At 46.5% G+C, this 24457-nt stretch overlaps 1 protein-coding gene across 1 annotated transcript in view; it reads left to right on the forward strand.

The window, feature by feature from the left end:
- The first annotated feature begins 24028 nt into the window (after positions 1 to 24028).
- LOC129708030 (DCC-interacting protein 13-beta-like) overlaps positions 24029 to 24457 on the forward strand; it is a 65593-nt gene continuing 65164 nt past the window's right edge. Inside the window, exon 1 of the mRNA XM_055653571.1 lies at positions 24029 to 24123. Coding sequence (XP_055509546.1) covers positions 24070 to 24123 — 54 coding nt within the window. The 5' untranslated portion in view covers positions 24029 to 24069. The remainder of the gene's footprint in view (positions 24124 to 24457) is intronic.

Genomic DNA, 24457 nt, shown 5'->3' on the forward strand with positions numbered 1-24457 from the left:
CTAATGACATTTGATATATTTCTGTCATAGCCCCTGCTATTTCTACACTAACTTCCCTCAATGTCCTAGGGAATATCCTGTCCGAACCTGGAGACTTATCCACTTTTATATTTTTCAAATGTGTCAGTACTTCCTCTTCTTTGATCCTCATAGTTTCCCTGGTTACCCTATCTGTTTCCCTTACCTCACATAATCTAATATTCTTCTCTTTGGTGAAAATAAATTGTTCAATATCTCCCCCATCTCTTTTGGCTCTGCAGATAGCTGTCCACTCTGACTCTCTAATGGACCAATCTCCTTACATATTTGCCCTTCCAATTCTCGTTTCCCATTAGGCGGTCTATAATACACCCCTACCATCCGCGTCTCCTGACTGCGTCCACAGAATCTGACCCCCAAACTATGGAGTCCCCTATTACTATTGCCCTCCTCTTCTTTTCCCTACCCTTCTGAGCAACAGGGCCGGTCTCTGTGCCGGAGGCCCGGCCGCTGTCGCCACCCCCAGGTGGGCTGTCCCTCCACAACAGTACTCAAACAGGAGTACTTATTGCCAAGGTGTACAGCCGCCGGGGTACTCTCTAGTCCCTGCCTCTGCCCCTTGCCCCTCCTAACTGTGACCCACTTGTCTGCTTCCCGTGGTCTTGGAGTGACCACCACTCGATAACTCCTCTCTATGACCTCCTCACACTCCCTGACCAGACACAGGTCATCGAGCTGCTGCTCCAGGTTCCTAATACGGTCCCTTAGGAGCCCCATCTCGACGCACCTGGCTGTGGACGTCTGGATGGCTTTCACTCCATGACTTCCCACATCTGACATCCAGAACAGTAAACTGCCCTGGCACTCATTCTCCCCCTTACCTTAATTAAGGTCATTTCTGGGGTTACTCCCAATCAGCTGCTTCCTCTAGTCCGCTTCCACCAACCACCGGCTCCCTCTAGACCACTTGTTTTGAAGTGTGATGGAACGTTCCAGATTGAGCTCCAACTGCATTATTTGAATGTACACAATGCCCTTGGAGACAGCGGTTGATTGGACGGGAGGAGACCGAATTGTTGATAGGCGGGAATTTTAAGGCAAGCTGGTTGAAAACTAGAGGTATGAAAAGTCACAGAACAAACCCCAGAACAGAATGATCTGTTTGGTACCTTTTCTCACCTCTAGTTTTCCTAGTAATATGGAAACCTTTGAACCATTGAAACGAAGATTGACACAAAATGCTGGAGTAACTCGGTGGGACAGGCAGCATCTCCGGATACAAGGAATGGGTGACGTTTTGGGTTGAGGCTCTTCTTCAGACCCTTCAAGTTATTGAACCAGCTCATTGGAGGTGTGTTAATGCACAGGGCAATGCATATTCTAGTTTTGTCCAGCACATTGGGGAAGTGAGTTATGCTTTACTCTAAAACCTTGGCAACAAAAGTCAATGATACCCCCCCCATCATGTTATATTGTGACTTCTTGTGTGAATGTTATTTGGACAATTGGGCTATTTAAAAATGTTAACATTTTCTTAAGAATTGGATAGATGTTTAGATCTAGTAATTGAATTTTGCAATTAGCTACAATTAGGTAACTAACTAATTATATGCTTTAATTTCAGGTTGTGCAAGTAAGATTGTTTCATATTTGTTTCAGAATGCTTCAATATATAATAACTGAAAATTTCATTCAGTTCTCTTATTTTTTAAGAATGTTATGGGATTTTGACTGTCCTCGATCACAGCTTTTGAGTTAAGTCAATGGAAAAGCAATAGGGAACAAGATACTAATTTCAGAGTATGAAAATGGCCATAACGTTTTTAATACTGAAGATATGAATGTGAATTAGGTGTCAAATTAAACTTTTTTTTATGCTTTATCTGATGGGATAAATTGCAGACTTGATTTTTTAAATCTCAAAATTTTGTAACATTGCTACTCTATGTCCTGGCTGAGAGGCTTTGTTGCAGTGTCCCAGTAGACAAATGCATTCTCGAGTGTCTTTACTTTGAGAACCACCAACATACAAGAGATACAGCTGTATCAATAGCTGAAATGAAGAATGGGAAAGCAGTGATGGCATTGCCAGCATAAATATTGACCGGGAATTAATTAATTAAAATGTTAAAATTATTTAAAAAATAAGTATATTTTTGTCTTTGTAAACGCAGTGGAAAAGAAGAAATGAATAAACCAAACACAAGTAGAATATTAAAAATCATGAACTTGGTGGGTAGTGATATAACCATATAACAATTACAGCATAGAAACAGGCCATCTCGGCCCTTCTAGTCCGTGCCGAACACTTACTCTCACCTAGTCCCATCTACCTGCACTCAGACCATAACCCTCCATTCCTTCCCCGTCCATATACCGATCCAATATATTTTTAAATGATAAAAACGAACCTGCCTTCACCACTTCCTCTGGAAGCTCATTCCACACAGCTACCACTTTCTGAGTAAAGAAGTTCCCCCCTCATGTTGCCCCTAAACGTTTGTCCCTTAATACTCAAATCATGCCCTCGTTTGAATCTTCCCTACTCTCAATAGAAAAAGCTTATCCATGTCAACACTGTCTATCCCTCTCATAATTTTAAAGACCTCTAACAAGTCCCCCCTTAACCTTCTTTGCTCCAAAGAATAAAGACCTATCTTGTTCAACCTTTCTCTGTAACTTAGGTGCTGAAACCCAGGCAACATTCTAGTAAATCTCCTTTGTACTCTCTCTATTTTGTTGACAACTTTCCTATAATTTGGCGACCAGAATTGTACACCATACTCCAGAATTGGCCTCACCAATGCCTTGTACAATTTTAACATTACATCCCAACTTCTATACTCAATGATGTGGTGTGCTGGATTGATAAAGGCCAGCACATATAGACAACATCTTCCACTTTACCCTCATCAATTTCCTTAGTAACTTCTTCAAAAAATTCAAGAAGATTAGTCCAACATGACCTTCCAGGCATAAATCCATGTTGACTGCTCCGAATCAGACCCTGTTTATCCAGATGCTTATATGTATTATCTCTAAGTATCCTTTCTATTAATTAGCCCACCACTGATGTCAAACTAACAGGTCTATAATTGCTAGGTTTACGCTTAGACCCCTTTTTAAACAATGGAACAACATGCGCAGTACGCCAATCCTCCGGCACCATTCCCGTTTCTAATGATATTTGATATATTTCTGTCATAGCCCCTGCTATTTCTACACTAACTTCCCTCAATTTCCTAGGGAATATCCTGTCAGGACCTGGAGATATCCACTTTTATATTTTTCAAAAGTGTCAGTACTTCCTCTTCTTTGATCCTCATAGTTTCCATAGTTACCCTATCTGTTTTCCTTACCTCACATAATTCAATATTCTTCTCTTTGGTGAATACCGAAGAAAATAAATTGTTCAATATCTCCCCCATCTCTTTTGGCTCTGCAGATAGCTGTCCACTCTGACTCTCTAATGGACCAATTTTAGGCCTCGTTATCCTTTTGCTATTAATATAGCTGTAGAAACCCTTTGGATTTACTTTCACCTTACTTGCCAAAGCAGCCTCATACTTTTCTAATTTTTTCTTAAGATTCTTTTTACATTCTTTATACTCCTCAAGCACCTCATTTACTCCATGCTGCCTATAATTATTGTAGATCTCTCTCTTTTTCCAAACCGTGTCCAATTTCCCTTGAAAACCATGGCTCTTTCCAATTATTACTTTCTTTTCAACCGAACAGGGACATAAAGATTCTGTACTCTTAAAATGTCACCTTTAAATGTCCTCCATTTCTCTACTACATTCTTCCCTCCCATAAAACAAAATGTCCCAATTCATTACTTTTAAATCCTTTCGCATCTCCTCAAAGTTAGCCTTTCTCCAATCAAAAATCTCAACCCTTGACCAGTTCTGACCTTCTCCATAATAATATTGAAACTAATGGTATTGTGATCACTGGACACGAAGTGCTCCCCAACACATACCTTCGTCAACTGACCCGTCTCATTTCCTATCTGCTATCTCCTTACATATTTGCTCTTCCAATTCTCGTTTCCCATCAGGCGGTCTATAATACACCCCTATAAGTGTTCCCATTTCTCAGTTCCACCCAAATAGCCTCCCTAGATGAGCCCTCTAATCTATCCTGCCAAAGCACTGCTGTAATATCTTCCCTGACAAGCAATGCAACACCTCCACCTCTTGCCCCTCCAATTCTATCACACCTGAAGCAAAGAAATCCTGGAATATTTAGTTTCCAATCACAGCCCTCCTGCAACCATGTTTCACTAATCGCCACAACATCATACTTCCAGGTGTCAATCTAAGCTCTAAGCTCATCCACCTTTCTTACAATGCTCCTAGCATTAAAATATACACATTTAAGAAACCCACCACCTCTTATTCTCTGTTTATTATCTTTTTATTCTTTCCCCCCTACATTTTGGTTTCGAGTGCTTCCCTTCTCTGCCTCCTGCCTTACACACTAACTACTAGCTTTCTCTATTTGAGTCCCTGCCCCCAACCGTTCTAATTTAAAGTCTCCCCAGTAGCCTTTGCAAATCTCTCCGCCAGGATATTGGTTCCCCTCGGGTTCAAGTGCAACCCGTCCTTTTTGTACAGGTCGCACCTTTCCCAAAAGAGGTCCCAATGATCCAGAAACCTGAATCCCTGCCCTCTGCACCAGTCCCTCAGCAACGCATTTATCCTCCACCTCACTCCATTCCTACTCTCACTGTCGCGTGGCACAGGCAGTAATCCTGAGATTGTTACTTTTGTGGTCCTTCTCCTTAACTCTCTTCCTAACTCCCTAAATTCTCCTTTCAGGACCTCTTTTTCTACCTATGTTATTGGTACCGATATGTACCACGACCTCTGGCTCCTCTCCCTCCCATTTCAGGATATCTTGGACACATTCAGACACATCCCAGACCCTGGCACCAGGGAGGCAAACTTCATCCGGGTCTCCTGACTGCGTCTACAGAATCACCTGTCTGATCCCCTAAATATAGAGTGCCCTAATACTAGTGCCCGCCTCTTCTTTTCCCTACGCTTCTGAGCTGCTGCTCCAGGTTCCTAATCATGTCCCTTAGAAGCCCCATCTCGACGCACCTGGCGCAGATGTGGACGTCTGGATGGCTATCAGAACCCATGAATTCCCACATCTGACATCCAGAACAGTAAACTGCCCTGGCACCCTTCCTCCCCCCTTACCTTAATTAATGTAGCATCTGGGTTACTCCCAATCAGCTGCTTCCTCTAGTCTGCTTCCATCAACCAGCAGCTTCCTCTAGACCACTTGTTTTGAAGTGTGATGGAACGTTGCAGATTGAGCCCCAACCGCCCCAACCGCCCCAACCGCCTTTTTGTACAGGTCACACTTTCCCCAAAAGAGGTCCCAATGATCCAGAAACTTGAATCCCTGCCCTCTGCACCAGTCCCTCAGCCGCGCATTTATCCTCCACCTCACTCCATTCCTACTCTCACTGTCGCGAGGCACAGGCAGTAATCCTGCGATTGTTACTTTTGTGGTCCTTCTCCCTAACTCTCTTCCAAACTCCATAAATTCTCCTTTCAGGACCTCTTCTCTATTTCTACCTATGTCATTGGTACCTATATGTACCACGACCTCTGGCTCCTCTCCCTCCCATTTCAGGATGTCTTGGACACGTTCAGACACATCCCAGACCCTGGCACCAGGGAGGCAAACTACCATCCGCGTCTCCTGACTGCGTCCACGGAATCTGTCCCCCAAACTATGGAGTCCCCTATTACTATTGCCCTCCTCTTATTTTCCCTACCCTTCTGAGCAACAGGGCCAGTCTCTGTGCCCGAGGCCCGGCCGCTGTCGCTACCCCCAGGTGGGCTGTCCCCCCCACAACAGTACTCAAACAGGAGTACTTATTGCCAAGGTGTACAGCCGCCGGGGTACTCTCTAGTTTCTGCTTCTGCTCTTTGCCCCTCCTAACTGTGACCCACTTGTGTGCTTCCCGTGGTCTTGCAGTGACCACCTCTCGATAACTCCTCTCTATGACCTCCTCACACTCCCTGACCAGACACAGGTCATCGAGCTGTTGCTCCAGGTTCCTAATACGGTCCCTTAGGAGCCCCATCTCGACGCACCTGGCTGTGGACGGCTGGATGGCTTTCACTCCATGACTTCCCACATCTGACATCCAGAACAGTAAACTGCCCTGGCACTCATTCTCCCCCCTTACCTTAATTAAGGTCATTTCTGGGGTTACTCCCAATCAGCTGCTTCCTCTAGTCCGCTTCCACCAACCACGGCTCCCTCTAGACCACTTGTTTTGAAGTGCGATGGAACGTTGCAGATTGAGCCCCAACTGCCCCAACTGCATTATTTGATTGTACACAATGCCCTTGGAGACAGCGGTTGATTGGACGGGAGGAGACCGAATTGTTGATTGGACGGGAATTTTAAGGCAAGCTGGTTGGTGATTGGACGCAACCCCCTTAGAGACAGCGGTTGATTGGCCACCAAATAATCGGGCACAATTTAATTGACAAATAGGAAAATAATAAAATCGCTGGTCGGTGAGAACTCAGTGGACTATCTGCGCTGCATCTCCAAAATAAACAGTATAACATGCACGTACATTCATTTTAAATAAAATTCAGTGATTATTTCACATGATTTCTCACTGTATCTGACCAATCTCTGTTTAAGATGTTTGGTCTGCCTTCGGCATTGACTCTGAACTAAAAACCTAAACCAGACTCAATTGTATCGTCACATTGGACTCAGTAAACTCACACATCTCTGCATTCAGGAGGATGCCGTGGTTGGAATCACCGGCTCTGAGACCAGAGTGGGTAAAGCGACCTGAGATCAATACATAAGATGACAGCTCTTCACAATTAAAAAAACAGTGAAATTTTTCACTCTAACCATGACGGCACGAGCTTCTTGCAAGGTGATCTATGACCTCGCTAAATAAATATTGTCGTAACGCTCAGTTGAGGTCAAATGAAGAAGATATTCATTACATTGTTCAGTGGAGCCCATGGATGTGTCACTGAAAGCAGTGAAGAAAGCAATCTCCACACTGCTTGTCCCCGCGTTTAATGAAGTGACTTTTAAATTACTTGAAATAAAAGTTGATTTCTCTTTGTAACAAATGTCAACTGTGCTTCTAATGAAAGAGAAATCAATTCACTTCTTTCTCTAACCTTCCGTAATTCAGTTGACTTTTATTTAAAGTGGAAGATGCAAACATTGTCAGCTCCACCTGAACTTCACCCAGAGTGACTAGGGAGTCCAGAACAAGGGGCCACAGTTTAAGAGTAAGGGGGTAGGCCATTTAGGACTGAGATGAGGAAACACCTTTTCACCCAGACAGTTGTGATTCTGTGCAATTGTCTGCCACAGAAGGCAGTGGTGGCCAATTCACTGGATGTTTTCAAGACAGAGTTAGATTTAGCTCTTAGGGCTAACGGAATCAAGGGATATGGGGAGAAAGCAGGAACGAGGATACTGATTTTAGATGATCAGCCATGATCATATAGAATGGCCGAAAGGCCTACTCCTGCACCTATTTTCTATGTTTCTGTTTCTATGACTGATAGAAATGCATGCTCCATTCATGAAGGTATCTCGTGCGGGATTTGAAATCCCCGTCAAGTCATAATGTACCAATAAAGATGCTCTGCTTTCTTTCCATAGATTATCTGTTTAGTTTAGTTGAGAGATACAGTGTGGAAACAGGCCATTCCGCCCACCGAGTCCGCACTGACCCCTGCACACGAACACTATCCTGCACACAGTTCTTCAGACTGAGAGTCAGGGGAGAGGGAAACTAGACGTATGAAAAGTCACAGAACAAACCCCAGAACGGAATGATCTGTTTGGTACCTTTTCTCACCTCTAGTTTTCCTAGTAATATGGAAACCTTTGAACCATTGAAACGAAGATTGACACAAAATGCTGGAGTAACTCGGTGGGACAGGCAGCATCTCTGGGTACAAGGAATGGGTGACATTTTGGGTTGAGGCACTTCTTCAGACCCTTCAAGTTATTGAACCAGCTCAATGGAGGTGTGTTAATGCACATTCTAGTTGTGTCCAGCACATTGGGGAAGTGAGTTATGCTTTACTCTAAAACCTTGGCAACAAAGGTCAACCCCCCCCCCCCCCCCCCCCCCCCCCCCCCCCCCCCCCCCCCCCCCCCCCCCCCCCCCCCCCTTTGTCTGCTTCCCGTGGTCTTGGAGTGACCACCTCTCGATAACTCCTCTCTATGACCTCCTCACACTCCCTGACCAGCCTCAGGTCATCGAGCTGCTGCTCCAGGCAGCAATGTTACAACATTTTAAGATTTAAAAAATCTAGTCTGCAATTTATCCCACCAGATAAAGCATAAAAAGAAGTTTAATTTGACACCTAATTCACTTTCATATCTCAAGTATTTAAAAAGTTATGGCCATTTTCATACTCGGAAATTAGCATCTTGTTCCCTATTGATTTTCTATGGACATAACAAAAAAGCTGTGATCGTGGACAGTCAAAAGCCCATAACTTTCTTAAAAATTAAGAGAACTGAATGAAATTTTCAGTTATCATAGATTGAAGCATTCTGAAACAAATATAAAACAATCTTACTTGGATGACCTGAAATTAAAGCATATAATTAGTTAGTTACCCAATTGGAGCTAATTTCAAACTTCAATTACTAGATCTAAACATCTATCAATTTCTTAATAAATGATTAACATCTTTAAATAGCCTAAGTGTCCAAATAATATTCACAAATAATTCACAATAAAACATGATTTTTAAATCTCATTTACATTAATTTATAGGCCAAATGGAAGGAATTTAGTGTTCAATTGCTGTAAATTAAAGTCAATTTAAATCAGCTTTCAAGTGGGTTCCTGTGAACGCGCTGGTTTAGAACGTTCACATTGCGGTGGATTTGGGCCCTCAAATGCCCAGAAAAATACTGCGGGATATAATGGACCGAAAATGAGTTACTCGCAACTTTAAACTTTGTATAAAGGGATCTTAAGAAGCCCTTTTTAATGTAAAAATAAACAGCCTACCTTCTGTTGTCTGCTGTATGAGACCCCGCCGGATGCCAGTGGTCCCGGGTTAAGAGGTTAATTTTTAAACTACTACAGGTGCACAACCTTTTATCCGAAGTTCCAAATAACGAAAACCTCCGAATAGCGAAAAAAATTTCAGTCCTTGAAAAAAAGGTCCTTGAAGACGTTCACCGAGGGCGGCCCGCAGAGGTGACAGCGGAACCTCCGGTCGGTCCTCGAAGGGGAACTAAATCCCCATTCATAAAAGAGAAGGTGAGGGTATATTGCGCGGGAGGGTTAATAATTGACAATCTGCTGCTGCCTGCCCGCTGAGTTAAAAAGTTCTCACGGTAGACTCACGATACAGTGTATCGTGTTTTGCGTGGGAACTTTTTAACTCAGCGGGCAGGCAGCAGCAAATTGTCGCTCCCTTCAGTTTCACCCCACCTACACCCCTCTGCTTCCCGGCCATGTGTGTGATCCCTTCCCTCCCCTCTCCAGCTCCCCGCCCATTGCACCGGCGCGGGGGTTTTGCACTGTCTTCACGTCGGAGCTAGTGCCAGTCACCGGATATGTCAGGACCAACGGGACACCGGCCCCCAGGCCCACTGCAAGCACAGAGATCCCAGAGATCCACAACCAGCAGCAGCCCAGCCCCGTTCCAATCCCAGAGGAACACGCTCCCCGTAGGGACCGAAGCTGATGGTGTGCAAGGTGCGTCTTGGTCTTGAGGTTGCGGATGAGGGGGCGCAGCTCGGGCTGTGACGTCTCCGGCCACAGGAGCTGAGACTGGGAACTGTGGGGTTGTTTGCAGTTGCAGAGGGAGGGGGCTAGGGCGGTACAGTTCCCAGTCTCAGCTCCATTCCAGGGGGGTGACCGGAGACGTCAGGACCAACGGGACACCGACTGCAAGCACGGAGATCCCAGAGACTCACAGCCAGCAGCAACTCTAGCCCAGCCCCGCTCCAACTCCAGAGGAACCCGGGTTGCAGATGAGGGGGCGCAGCTCGAGTTCTGGGCGAACTGCCACTTGTCGCTGTAGCGGCGCATCGGGGAGCGGGTTTTGTTGGTCCTGACGTCTCCGGCCATCCCCCTGGACAGGAGCTGAGAGACGTCAGGACTACCAGAAGCCGCTCCCCGATGCGCCGCTACAGCGACAAGTGGCAGTTCGCCCACAGCCCGAGCTGCGCCCCCTCATCGGGACACCGACCCCCAGGCCCACTACAAGCACGGAGATCCCAGAGACTCACAGCCAGCAACAACTCTAGCCCAGCCCCGCTCCAACTCCAGAGGAACCCGGGTTGCGGATGAGGGGGCGCAGCTCGGGCTATGGGCGAACTGCCACTTGTCGCCGTAGCGGCCCATCGGGGAGCGGATTCCTCTGGAGTTGGAGGGACAGGGAGACACAGCGGCTTTTGAGAATGGTGGGCAATCTGTTCCAAAGTTCTGCCCACACAGTCAGTACACCTCTCCTACACTTGTCTCCCGCACTAAGATCATCTCGCAGAGAATGATCCCAGCCTAACCCTCCCTATTCTCTCCTATTCTGCAAGAAAAAACTACATTGAACTCAAACTCGCGATCGAGTAACTGCCGGGATCGAGGCGCAAACTCGCGACCTTGCGGATATGAGCCTAGCACTCTACCACTGCCCAAGCCGTTAAAATCTACGCTCAAAATTTTCCATTCCGAAAGCCGAAAAATTCTGAATTACGAAAAGTGTCTGGTCCCAAGGCTTTCGGATAAAAGGTTGTGCACCTGTACAACAATTATATAAACCCTTTAAAACTAATAATAGCTAAAGCGACGGAATATTCCAGCAATTTTCCGTTAATAATTAACTAGGCTGAACATCCTCGATTGGAACAGCCTAGGGAAAATCGGGTTTTAAACCCGCCCCCTCTAAACGGCGCCAAAATCGTGCACACCTGCAGCGACAGATTTTCAGCGACGCTTCAGGTAGGCATTGCAACATACCTACTCCAGGTTCCTAATACGGTCCCTTAGGAGCCCCATCTCGACGCACCTGGCGCAGATGTGGATGTTGGATGGCTTTCAGACTCCATGACTTCCCACATCTGACGTCCAGAACAGTAAACTGCCCTGGCCCCCATTCTCCCCCCTTACCTTAATTATGGTAGTATCTGGGGTTACTCCCAATCAGCTGCTTCCTCTAGTCCGCTTCCACCAACCACCGGCTCCCTCTAGACCACTTGTTTTGAAGTGTGATGGAACGTTCCAGATTGAGCCCCAACTGCCCCAACTGCATTATGTGATTGGACACAATGCCCTTGGAGACAGCGGTTGATTGGACGGGAGGGGACCGAATTGTTGATTGGACAGGAATTTTAAGGCAAGCTGGTTAGTGATTGGACGCAACCCCCTTAGAGACAGCGGTTGATTGGCCACCAAATAATCGGGCACAATTTAATTGACATATAGGAAAATAATAAAATCGCTGGTCGGTGAGAACTCAGTGGACTATCTGCGCTGTATCTCCAAGATAAACAGTATCACATGCACGTACATTCATTTTCAATAAAATTCAGTGATAATTTCACATGATTTCTCACTGTATCTGACCAATCTCTGTTTAAGATGTTTGGTCTGCCTTCGGCATTGACTCTGAACTAAAAACCTAAACCAGACTCAATTGTAACATCACATTGGACTCAGTAAACTCACACATCTCTGCATTCAGGAGGATGCCGTGGTTGGAATCACCGGCTCTGAGACCAGAGTGGGTAAAGCGACCTGAGATCAATACATAAGATGATAGCTCTTCTCAATAACAAAAAACAGTGAAGTTTTTCACTCTAACCATGATGGCTAGAGCTTCTTGCAAGGTGATCTATGACCTCGCTAAGTAAATATTGTCGTAACGCTCAGTTGAGGTCAAATGAAGAAGATATTCATTACATTGTTCAGTGGAGCCCATGGATGTGTCACTGAAAGCAGTGAAGAAGGCAATCTCCACACTGCTTGTCCCCGCGTTTAATGAAGTGACTTTTAAATCTCCTTACATATCTGCTCTTCCAATTCTCGCTCCCCATTAGGTGGTCTATAATACACCCCTATAAGTGTCCCATTTCTCAGTTCCACCCAAATAGCCTCCCTAGACGAGCCCTCAAATCTATCCTGCCAATGCACTGCTGTAATGTCTTCCCTGACAAGCAATGCAACACCTCCACCTCTTACCCCTCCAATTCTATCACACCTGAAGCAAGAAAATCCTGGAATATTTCGTTTCCAATCACAGCCATCCTGCAACCATGTTTCACTAATCGCCACACCATCATACTTCCAGGTGTCAATCCAGGCTCTAAGCTCATCCACCTTTCTTACAATGCTCCTAGCATTAAAATATACACATTTAAGAAACCCACCACCTCTTATTCTCGGTTTATTATCTTTTTCTTCTTTCTCCCCTACATGTTGGGTCGGAGTGCTTCCCTTCTCTGCCTCCTGCCTCACACTGTCTACTAGCTTTCTCCATTTGAGTCCCTCCACCCAACCGTTCTAATTTAAAGTCTCCCCAGTAGCCTTTGCAAATCTCCCCGCCAGGATATTGATTCCTCTCGGGATCAAGTGCAACCCGTCCTTTTTGTACAGGTCACACTTTCCCCAAAAGAGGTCCCAATGATCCAAAAACTTGAATCCCTGCCCTCTGCACCAGTCCCTCAGCCACGCATTTATCCTCCAACTCACTCCATTCCTACTCTCACTGTCGCGTGGCACAGGCAGTAATCCTGAGATTGTTACTTTTGAGGTCCTTCTCCCTAACTCTCTTCCTAACTCCCTAAATTCTCCTTTCAAGACCTCTTCTCTATTTCTACCTATGTCATTGGTACCTATATGTACCACAACCTCTGGCTCCTCTCCCTCCCATTTCAGGATATCTTGGACACGTTCAGACACATCCCAGACCCTGGCACCAGGGAGGCAAACTACTATCCGGGTCTCCTGACTGCGTCCACAGAATCGCCTATCTGATCCCCTAAATATAGAGTCCCCTATTACTATTGCCCTCCTCTTCTTTTCCCTACCGTTCTGAGCAACAGGGCCGGTCTCTGTACCGGAGGCCCGGCCACTGTCGCTACCTCCAGGTAGGCTGTCCCCCCCAACAGTACTCAAACAGGAGTACTTATTGCCAAGGTGTACAGCCACTGGGGTACTCTCTAGTAGGTATGTTGCAAAGCCTACCTGAAGCGTCGCTGAAAATCTGTCCCAGCCCATGTGCGCGATTTTGGCGCCGTTTAGAGGGGGGCGGGTTTAAAATGCGATTTTCCCTAGGCTGTTCAAATCGAGGATGTTCAGCCTAGTTAATTATTAACGAAAAATCGCTGGAAAATTCTGTCGCTTTAGCTATTATTACTTTTAAGGGCTTTATCTAATTGTTATAGTAGTTTAAAAATTAACCTCTAAACCCCCGACCACCAGCAACGGGTCGGATCTCATACAGGGGACAACAGAAGGTAGGCTGTTTATTTTTACATTAAAAGGGCTTCTTAAGATCCCTTTATACAAAGTTTAAAGTTGCGAGTAGCTAATTTTGGCCCCGTTATATCTCGCAGTATTTTTCTGGGCATTTGAGGGTATAAATCTAGCACAACGTGAACGTTCTAAACCAGCACGTTCACAGGAACCCAGTAGAAAGCTGATTTAAATTTACTTTAATTCACAGCAATTGAGCACTAAATTCCTTCCATTTGGCCTATAAATTAATGTAAATGAGATTTAAAAATCATGTTTTATTGTGAATTATTTGTGAATATTATTTGGACACTTAGGCTATTTAAAGATGTTAATCATTTATTAAGAAATAGATAGATGTTTAGATCTAGTAATTGAAGTTTGAAATTAGCTCCAATTGGGTAACTCACTAATTATATGCTTTAATTTCAGGTCATCCAAGTTAGATTGTTTTATATTTGTTTCAGAATGCTTCAATCTATGATAACTGAAAATTTCATTCAGTTCTCTTAATTTTTAAGAAAGTTATGGGCTTTTGACTGTCCACGATCGCAGCTTTTTTGTTATGTCCATAGAAAATCAATAGGGAACAAGGTGCTAATTTCCGAGTATGAAAATGGCCATAACTTTTTAAATACTTGAGATATGAAAGATGGGATAAATTGCAGACTTGATTTTTTAAATCTCAAAATTTTGTAACATTGCTATCTCTAGTCCCTGCCTCTGCCGCTTGCCCCTCCTAACCGTGACCCACTTGTCTGACCACCTCTCTTTAAATCCTCTCTATGAATTCCTCACTGTCCCTGACCAGACAGAGGTCATCGAGCTGCTGCTCCAGGTTCCTAATACGGTCCCTTAGGAGCCCCATCTCAACGCACCTGGCGCAGATGTGGACGTCTGGATGGCTATCAGACTCCATGACTTCCCACATCTGACATCCAGAACAATAAACTGCCCTGGCACTCATTCTCCCCCCTTACCTTAATTATGGTAGTATCTGGGGTTACTCCCAATCAGCTGCTTCCTCTAGTCCGCTTGCACCAACCACGGCTCCCTCTAGATCACTTGTTTTGAAGTGTGATGGAACGTTCCAGATTGAGCCCCAACTGCCCCAACCGCTCCAACTGCATTATGTGATTGGACACATTGCCCTTGGAGACAGCGGTTGATTGGACGGGAGGAAACCGAATTGTTGATTGGACGGGAATTTTAAGGCAAGCTGGTTGGTGATTGGACGCAACCCCCTTAGAGACAGCGGTTGATTGGCCGCCAAATAATCGGGCACAAATTGACAAATAGGAAAATAATAAAATCGCTGGTCGGTGAGAACTCAGTGGACTATCTGCGCTGTATCTCCAAACTAAACAGTATAACATGCACGTACATTCATTTTAAATAAAATTCAATGATTATTTCACACTGTATCTGACCAATCTCTGTTTAAGATGTTTGGTCTGCCTTCGGCATTGACTCTGAACTAAAAACCTAAACCAGACTCAATTGTATCGTCACATTGGACTCAGTAAACTCACACATCTCTGCATTCAGGAGGCTGCCGTGGTTGGAATCACCGGCTCTGAGACCAGAGTGGGTAAAGCGACCTGAGATCAATACATAAGATGATAGCTCTTCTCAATAACAAAAAACAGTGACGTTTTTCACTCTGTGAGAAAAGGGTTAATAGGGATGGTTGATTTATACTAGAACTCTGAAAAATATAACTTAGAAAGAAATGAGCTGTCAGCAGAAGCCAGACTGCTGGTAGAATAAAGTAACAATATACAGGACAGAGGGTAATTCTAGATAAAGAAAGTAACAAAGATAAAAACTCCAGCAGAAGCCTGACGTCAGGAGATGTTCCGAGACGTTCCTGGACATTCTCGTGGGAATGTGGGCTTTATGTTATGATTGGACGAAGCTCGATGGGGAGACATGAGGTAGTGACCATAGTGAAGAACGGTATAAAAGATAGACACAATCTCCATTTTTGTGTGCCTCTAGGGGACATCAGAGGAGAGGCACCTATTCTGCAGAATATGAAATTAATAAAAACACTTCTTTGTCTGAATTTGTCTCAAGAGCATTTGTGATCTTTTTGAATCTCACAACTCTAGAGCTTCTTGCAAGGTGATCTATGACCTCGCTAAATAAATATTGTCGTAACGCTCATTTGAGGTCAAATGAAGAAGATATTCATTACATTGTTCAGTGGAGCCCATGGATGTGTCACTGAAAGCAGTGAAGGAAGCAATCTCCACACTGCTTGTCCCCGCGTTTAATGAAGTGACTTTTAAATTACTTGAAATAAAAGTTGATTTCTCTTTGTAACAAATGTCAACTGTGCTTCTAATGAAAGAGAAATCAATTCACTTCTTTCTCTAACCTTCCGTAATTCAGTTGACTTTTATTTAAAGTGGAAGATGCAAACATTGTCAGCTCCACCTGGACTTCACCCAGAGTGACTAGGGAGTCCAGAACAAGGGGCCACAGTTTAAGAATAAGGGGGTAGGCCATTTAGGACTGAGATGAGTAAACACCTTTTCATCCAGAGAGTTGTGAATCTGTGCAATTCTCTGCCACAGAAGGCAGTGGTGGCCAATTCACTGGATGTTTTCAAGAGAGAGTTAGATTTAGCTCTTAGGGCTAACGGAATCAAGGGATATGGGGAGAAAGCAGGAACGAGGATACTGATTTTAGATGATCAGCCATAATCATATAGAATGGCAGCGCCGGCTCGAAGGGCCGAATGGCCTACTCCTGCACCTATTTTCTATGTTTCTGTTTCTATGACTGATAGAAATGCATGCTCCATTCTTGAAGTGATATAGCACGGAAATAGGCCCTTCGGCCCACTGAGTCCGTACCGACCGGCAATCCCCACACACAAACACTACCCCACACACACTATTCACAATTTACATTTGTACCAAACCACTTAACCTGTACGCCTTTGTAGAGCGGGAGGAAACGGAAGATCTCGGAGAAAACCTATGCAGGTCATGGGAAGAACATATAAAATCCGTACAGACAGCACCGGGAAAGAACCCGGGTCTCTGGCGCTGTGAGGCAGCCACTGTACCGCTGCTCCACCGTGCTGCGAAGGTTTCTCGTGCGAGATTTGAAAGCCCGGTCAAGTCATAATGAACCAACAAAGATGCTCTATTTTCTTTCCATAGATTATCTGTTTAGTTTAGTTGAGGGATACAGCGCGGAAACAAGCACTTCGGCCCACCAAGTCCGCACCGACCCCTGCACACAAACCCTATCCCACACACAGTTCTTCAGACTGAGAGTCAGGGGAGAGGGAAACTAGAGGTATGAAAAGATACAGAACAAACCCCAGAACAGAATGATCTGTTCGGTACCTTTTCTCACCTCTAGTTTTCCTAATAAGATGGAAACCTTTGAACCATTGAAACGAAGATTGACACAAAATGCTGCAGTAACTCGGTGTGACAGGCACAGGGCCGGATTAAGATGAAGAGAGGCCCTAAGCTATTTCACTTGTGAGCCCCCCCCCAATCCCCCACCCCCACGACTAGAGGACCATGACTACCGGACAGTCACAGTGTGACACTTTTAGATCCTACTGTATGTTGTCATTAAACAGTTGGTCCTAAGTTCTTTACCGTATCATTTTCAAGTATCTTTCTCTTGCGCTTGCTAGCACCACTTTCAATTTTTTTACTCATGCTCAGATTAGAAAGGGGACATGACATGAGAATTAAGGGACTGAAGTTTACGGGTAACATGAGGGGGAACTTCTTTACTCAGAGAGTGGCAGCTGTGTGGAATGAGCTTCCAGTGAAGGTGGTGGTGGAGGCAGTTTCGTTTTTATCATTTAAAAATAAATTGGATAGTTGTATGGATGGGAAGGGAATGGAGGGTTATGGTCTGAGCGCAGGTATATGGGACTAGGGGAGATTATGTGTTCGGCACGGACTAGAAGGGTCGAGATGGCCTGTTTCCGTGCTGTAATTGTTATATGGTTATATGGTTATATTTAATCAGAAAGTAAAAAGAAAAATTATTAAGTAAAAAGAAAACAGTTATTAGAAAGGAAACATGAAGGGGCGTTCTCACAAAATGCAGTGCACTCGAGTGAAGAAAAAAAAATCTGCATAATAGTTGGGAAATATTTCTTAAAGAATTGTTCCTTATTGACAATTATATTGCAAAACCTGAATCAAATCAGCTTGAAAAAGGCTAACTTATAACTAAACAAACAGGTTCACTTATTAATAAACAGGCAACTCACAAAGCAGTTTGGTAGACCAATTCAAAATTTTACCAATTATCAGCCGGTGGAAGGGACAAAGGTGAGGCCTCTGCTGCAGACAAACCGTTCGGTATCTGAGAGGGGGAGGTCAGGGGGGGTGGTGAACACATGGCAGGGATGTGGGTTGGGGCCAGAGGAAGGCAGGTTAGTTGACTGAGGCCGAGGTGATGTCTAGTGGGGGTGGGTGGTCAGGGGGTCAGGGGGTATGATGACTGTAGTGTGGGTGGGGAAGAGCTGGGGTCACGTGGTTTGAGGGGAATGGGGAAGACCCAGTGGAACAGCCACTGAGGTTACCAGAGTTGGGGGGACTAGCATTAGGACCCAGCACAGTCAAACCCAGGGGAGTGGGAATCTGCAGCAGAAACCAAAGATACTAGAGGAGCTCCTCTAGTATCTTTGGTGGAAAATTCCATGTATTGTCTTTTTGCTGACTGGATAGCACCCAACGAAAAATCTTTTCACTGGACCTTGGTGTATATGACAATAATAAACTAAACTAAACTAAACTAAACTAGAGAGTGGATGAAAAAGTGGGTATCATTCTGTATTACTAAAACTAAATTAAAATAACCTGAATAAAAGACTGAAGCCCCCAATTATATTTGAAGAAATGGGATGTATGGATTGGGACTGGGGGAAGTACAAACGTTTTAGACTTTAGCAGCATGAAATTCTCCGAGTTTGTTTCCTAGCTGCCTCCCAATAAGGAGCATCAGATAGGTCAACAATCTACAAAGGAAGTGGGAATTCAAGAGCAGGAGAAGGCCGCTAGTCATGAACCGTTAGCACACAATTGTTTGGGAGGCAACTCAGGAAGGGAGAGAGTTTTAAGACCCCCCCCCGTGCGGCGGCCAGGTGGGTCCGCTCCAGGTGCGGCGTGGAGGTGTGTAGGCTCCCTGTGCGGAGGCGAGGTTCGGTGGGGGAAAAGGGTTAAATAAACAACATACCTTTTCCGTTGTCCTGCACTTCCAATGATCCAAGGATCTGTGGAGCAAATTCCTCTCCACAACGAATATATATCTCCATTCCTCAGTGTAATTGTGTTTTGACCAAGTATTAATGACGTCGCATTCCTTTGAATAAAATTCACAGGACGTCATTAATACTTGGTCAAAACACAATTACATTTACTGAGGAATGTGGATCGATGGCAATATTGTATAACTACGTGTTAACTACTGGCTGTTAACGTGCTAGTAGTTAACACATCGTTTTTGTCTGAGGGCCGGTGCAGTGGTTTTTATCCATGTTCGTTAAAAAAAAAATCCGTATTTAACAAGGTGAATGTTTAAAAAAATTAAAAATTTATATTAAGCAACGCAAATTCGTATTTCCGTATGAAATACGGAAAATTAGCGCAGGGCCCAATTGGGAGCAATCGGTCCAATCGGCTTAAGGCCGGCCCTAGTGGTAAAGGCATATGGGATGCTTGCCTTCATTGCCAGGGGCAATTAATATGACAGACAGCGACCATGAAGCAGCTCTAGAGGACTTTGGTTAAACCTCATTTGGAGCATTGCATAGAGTGCTATGCCCATTACAGGAAAGATGTAGAGGCTCTAGAGAGGGTGCAGAGGAGGTTTACCAGAATGTTGCCTTGATTGGAGGGTTACAACGACAGGGAGAGGTTGGATAGACATGGATTTCTTTCTCTGGAACATCAGAGGTTGAGGGAAGACTTGATAAAAAGTCTATAAAATTATGAGAGGCAAAGATAGGTTAAACAATTGAAACGTATTTCCCAGGATAGAAATTCCCAATATAAGGGGGAACGTTTCATGGAGATGTGTGATGCAAGTTTTTTTTACAAATAGTAGGTGGGTACCTGAAACGCGTTGCCAGGGGTGGTGGGGGCAGATACCATAATGCCGTTTAAGAGGTGTTGAGATGGAAATGTGGAAGTGCAGGGAATAGAGGGAGATGGACCCTGTACAGGCAGATGAGATCAGTTTAACTTGGCACAAACGTTGTCAAATGTCAAGGATGTTTTAGTGACATATGTCCCGAAATGGAATCATGAAATTCTTACGTGCAACAGCACAACAGAAATGTAAACATAGTACACAAACTCTGTTTAAGAAGAAACTACTATCTAAGTGGCGTCAATTGTAATTGTAAATCTTTATTGTCATTTCCTGAGTATTCGCATACCCAGAGGAAACAAAAAAACGTTGCTCAACCAGTGTCCATTCAGTTTGCATTAAAAAATAAATAGGAATTAAAATTAAAAAATACATGTCATGAACAAATTTAACACTCTACTAAACATTCAACAGCCGTTCCGACCGGCAGCGGCACAACAGTGGCTCTGCTGCAGTGTGGGGGTTTGTGCGCGATACTTGGCAGGGGGCAAAGTCCATTTAACAGTCTTATAGCCTGTGGGAAGAAGCTGAGGAGCATCCTGCTGGTTTTGCAGCTAATGCTCCTGTACCTCTTCCCAGATGGGAGGATGGAGAAAATGTGATGGGTGGTAAGGGTTGGGAAAAGGGGAAGTACAACTGGTTCTGGGGGTCCTTGTACATCAGTCTATGAAAGTAAGCATGCAGGTACAGCAGGCAGTGAAGAAAGCGAATGGTATGTTGGACTTTATAACAAGAGGAATCGAATATAGGAGCAAAGAGGTCCTTCTGCAGTTGTACAGACCCCTAGTGAGACCACACCTGGAATATTGTGTGCAGTTTTGGTCCCCTAATTTGAGGAAGGACATTCTTGCTATTGAGGGAGTGCAGCGTAGGTTTACAAGGTTAATTCTCAGGATGGCGGGACTGTCATATGCTGCGAGAATGGAGCAGCTGGGCTTGTGCACTCTGGAGTTTAGAAGGATGAGAGGGATCTCTTTGAAACAGATAAGATTGTTAAGGGCTTGGACACGCTAGAGGCAGAAACATGTTCCCAATGTTGGGGGAGTTCAGAACCAGGGACCACAGTTTAAGAATAAGAAGCAAGCCATTTAGAACGGAGACAAGGAAACACTTTTTCTCACAGAGAGTGGTGAGTCTGTGGAATTCTCTGCCTCAGAGGGCAGTGGAAGCAGGTTCTCTGGATGCTTTCAAGAGAGAGCAAGATAGGGCTCTTAAAAATAGCGGAGTCAGGGGATATGGGGAGAAGCCAGGAACGGGGTACTGATTGGGGATGATCAGCCATGATCACATTGAATGGCGGTGCTGGCTTGAAGGGCCAAATGGCCTACTCCTGCACCTATTGTGTATTGTCTATTGCAGATGCTGGAAAATCAAAGGTAGACAAAAATGCTGGAGAAACTCAGTGGGTGAGGTAGCGTCTATGGAGCGAAGGAAATAGGCAACGTTTTGGGTCGAGACCCTTCTTCAGACTGAAATGAGGGTGGGAGGGCGGGAAGAAGAAAGGAAGAGGCGGAGACAGTGGGGTGAGGGAGAGCTGAGAAGGGGAGGAGAAAGTAGGGACTACCTGAAATTACAGTAGTCAAAGTTCATACCGCAGGGGTGCAAACTGCCCAAGCAAAATATGAGGTGCTGCTCCTCCAATTTACGGTGGTCCTCACTCTGGCTATGGAGGAGGCTGAGGACAGAAAGGTCGGATTCGGAATGGGAGGGGGAGTTGAAGTGCTGAGCCACCGGGAGATCAGTTTGGTTATTGCGAACCGAGCGGAGGTGTTTGGCGAAGCGATCGCCAAGCCTATGCTTGGTCTCACCGATGTAGAGCAGATGACATTTAGAGCAGTGGATGCAATAGATGAGGTTGAAGGAGGTGCAGGTGAACATCTGCCTCACCTGGAAAGACTGCTTGGGTCATTGAATGAAGTCAAGGGGGGTGGTAAAGTGACAAGTGTAGCATTTCTTGCGGTTGCAAGGGAAAGGACCAGGGAAGGGGGTGGTTTGGTTGGGAAGGGACGAATTGACCCGGGAGTTATGGAGGGAGCGGTCTCTGCGGAAAGCAGAGAGAGGAGATGGGAAGATGTGGCCGGTGGTGGGATCCCGTTGGAGGTGGCGAAAATGTCGGAGGATTATTTGTTGTATGTGACGGCTGGTAAGGTGGAAGGTGAGGACAAGGGGGACTCTGCCCTTGTTACGAGTGGGGGGGATGGGGAGTGAGAGCAGAGTTACGGGGTATAGAAGAGACCCTGGTGAGAGCCTCATCTATAATAGAAAAGGTGAACCCCCGTTCCCTGAAGAATGAGGACATCTCCGATGCCCTGGTGTGGAACACCTCATCCTGGATGCAGATGCGGCGTAGACTGAGGAATTGGGATGGAGTCCTTACAGGAAACAGGGTGGGAAGAAGTGTAGTCCAGATAGCCATGGGAGTCAATGGGTTTATAGTGGATGTCGGTCAGTAGTCTATCACCTGCGATGGAAATAGTGAGGTCTAGAAATGGTAGGGAAATGTCGGAAATGGTCCAGGTGTATTTGAGTGCTGGATGGAAGTTAGTGGTAAAATGGATGAAGTCAGTGAGTTGTGTGTGGGTGCAGGAGGTAACACCAATGCAGTTGTTGATGCAGCGGAGGTAGAGTTTGGGCATAGGGCCCTGGTACGCCCCGATCAAAGATTGTTCGACGTACCCTACAAAGAGTCAGGCATAGCTAGGGCCCATGCGCGTGACCATAGCCTTGTATTTGGAGGAAATGAGAGGAGTCAAACAAAAAGCTGTTAAGGGTAAGGACCAGCTCCACTAGGCGGAGGAGAGTATCAGTAGACGGGGATTGGTTGGCTCTGCGTTCGAGGAAGAAACGGAGGGCTCTACGACACTCCTAGTGGGGGATGGAGGTGTAGAGTGACTGGACGTCCATGAAGATGAGGGAATGGTGGCCTAGAAAACAGAAGTCATGAAGTAGTCGAAGAGCGTGTGAGGTGTCTTGGACATAGGTAGGGTGGGATTTAACCAGGGGGGATTGGATGGAGTCGAGGAATGTGGAAATATGTTCGGTAGGGCACGAACAGGCAGAAACAATGGGTTTGTGGATTTTGGGGAGAAGGTAAAACGGGCCGTGCGGGGCTGGGGAACGATGAGTTTGGAGGCTTGGGAGGGCAGGGAGCTGGAAGTGATGAAGTCTGTGATGGTGCTAGAGATAGTGGCCTGATGCTCGTCTGTGGGGTCATGGTCCAAGGATAAGTAGGAGGAGGTGTCTGAGAGTTGGCGCCTGGCCTCAGCCTTGTAGAGATCAGCGCGCCAGACTACCACAGCACCTCCCTTGTCGGCAAGTTTGATCACCCAGTCTGGGTTGTTGCAGAGTGAGTGGAGGGCTGTACGTTCAGGGGGGGCAGAGAGATTAGAGTGAGACAGGGGAGTGGAGACGTTGAGGTGGTTGATGTCCCACCGGCAGTTTAAAATAAAAAGGTCTAAAGCAGGAAGATGGCCATGAGGGGGAGTCCAAGAGGAGAGGGTCCGTTGGAGACGGGAGAAGGGGTCATCACTAGGGGGCGAGCGCTCCTTCCCATGGAAGAACGCTTGGATGCGGAGGCAACGGAAGAAGAGCTCCACATCGTGGCGGACGAGGAACTCATTGAGGTGGGGACGGAGGGGAACAAAGTTGAGGCCTCTGCTGAGGACAGACCGTTCGGTATCAGAGAGGGGGGATGGTGAACACACGGCAAGGATGGGGGTTGGGGCCGGATGAAGGCAGGTGAGTGGACTGAGGCCAAGTCGATGTCTGGTGTGGGAGGGTCAGGGAAGAAGGGGGTATGAAGACTGTAGTGTGGGTGGGGAGGAGCTGGTTTGAGGGGGAAGGGGAAGACCCAGTGGAACGACCAATCTGTAAACTACATACACGACAAAAAAGGAAGTTCAGTATATCTAAAATAATAATGTAAACACAAAAACAATACCCGCCAAAACGATGTAGTTCAGAGCTTAGTTGTAGGTGAGCTGATGATAGTGGGGAAGGAGCTGTTCCTGAACCTGGACGTTGCAGCTGAACCTGGCTCCTGCAGCTTCTTCCCGATGGCAGGGGTGAGAGGTGTGTGTGGCCAGGGTGGTGTGTGGGTGTGTGGGTGTGTGTGTGGCTGCCACTCCTGGCTCTACATCCCTTTGATGGACTGGGCAGTGTTCATAAGGAACAGTAGAGTTAGGCCCTTCGGCCCATCCAGTCTAGGCCTGCGTTGCCTGGCAACGGGCGCGGGCACGAGCGCGGGGTGACGGGCACGAGCGCGGGAAGACGGGCACGAGCGCGGGGTGACGGGCACGAGCGCGGGAAGACGGGCACGAGCGCGGGGTGACGGGCACGAGCGCGGGGTGACGGGCACGAGCGCGGGGAGACGGGCGCAGACGGGCACGAGCGCGAGGAGCCGGAGCCGGAGCCGGAGCCGAGTGAGTGAGTGAGGAGCCAAGATGCCGCCCGTGGACAAGCTGTTGCTGGAGGAGGCGCTGCTGGACAGCCCGCAGGTAGGGGCCGCCCCGACCACACACCCCCCCCCGGCCCCGAACACCCCCCCCCCCCCCCCCCCCCCCACGACCCCTGGGTCCACACAGCGCCCGGCCTCGGCCTCCCGTCCCCTGGACAGAGCGGAATCAGGCCCGACTCAGGCCGGCCGCAACAGCGCTGCCCCGCACTCCCCTTCCTCAGCCCCCGCTGCCCCCCCCTCCCTCCCCCCCCCCCCAACCCCGCTTCCCCACATCCCCCCCGCTCTCCCCCTCCCTCCACCCCCTCCCCCCCTCTCTCCACCCCCTACCCCCCCTTACCCTCTCTCCACCCCCTACCCCCCTCTCTCCACCCCTA

This window comes from Leucoraja erinacea, chromosome 22, assembly GCF_028641065.1.
Source record: "Leucoraja erinacea ecotype New England chromosome 22, Leri_hhj_1, whole genome shotgun sequence".
NCBI lineage: Eukaryota > Metazoa > Chordata > Chondrichthyes > Rajiformes > Rajidae > Leucoraja > Leucoraja erinaceus.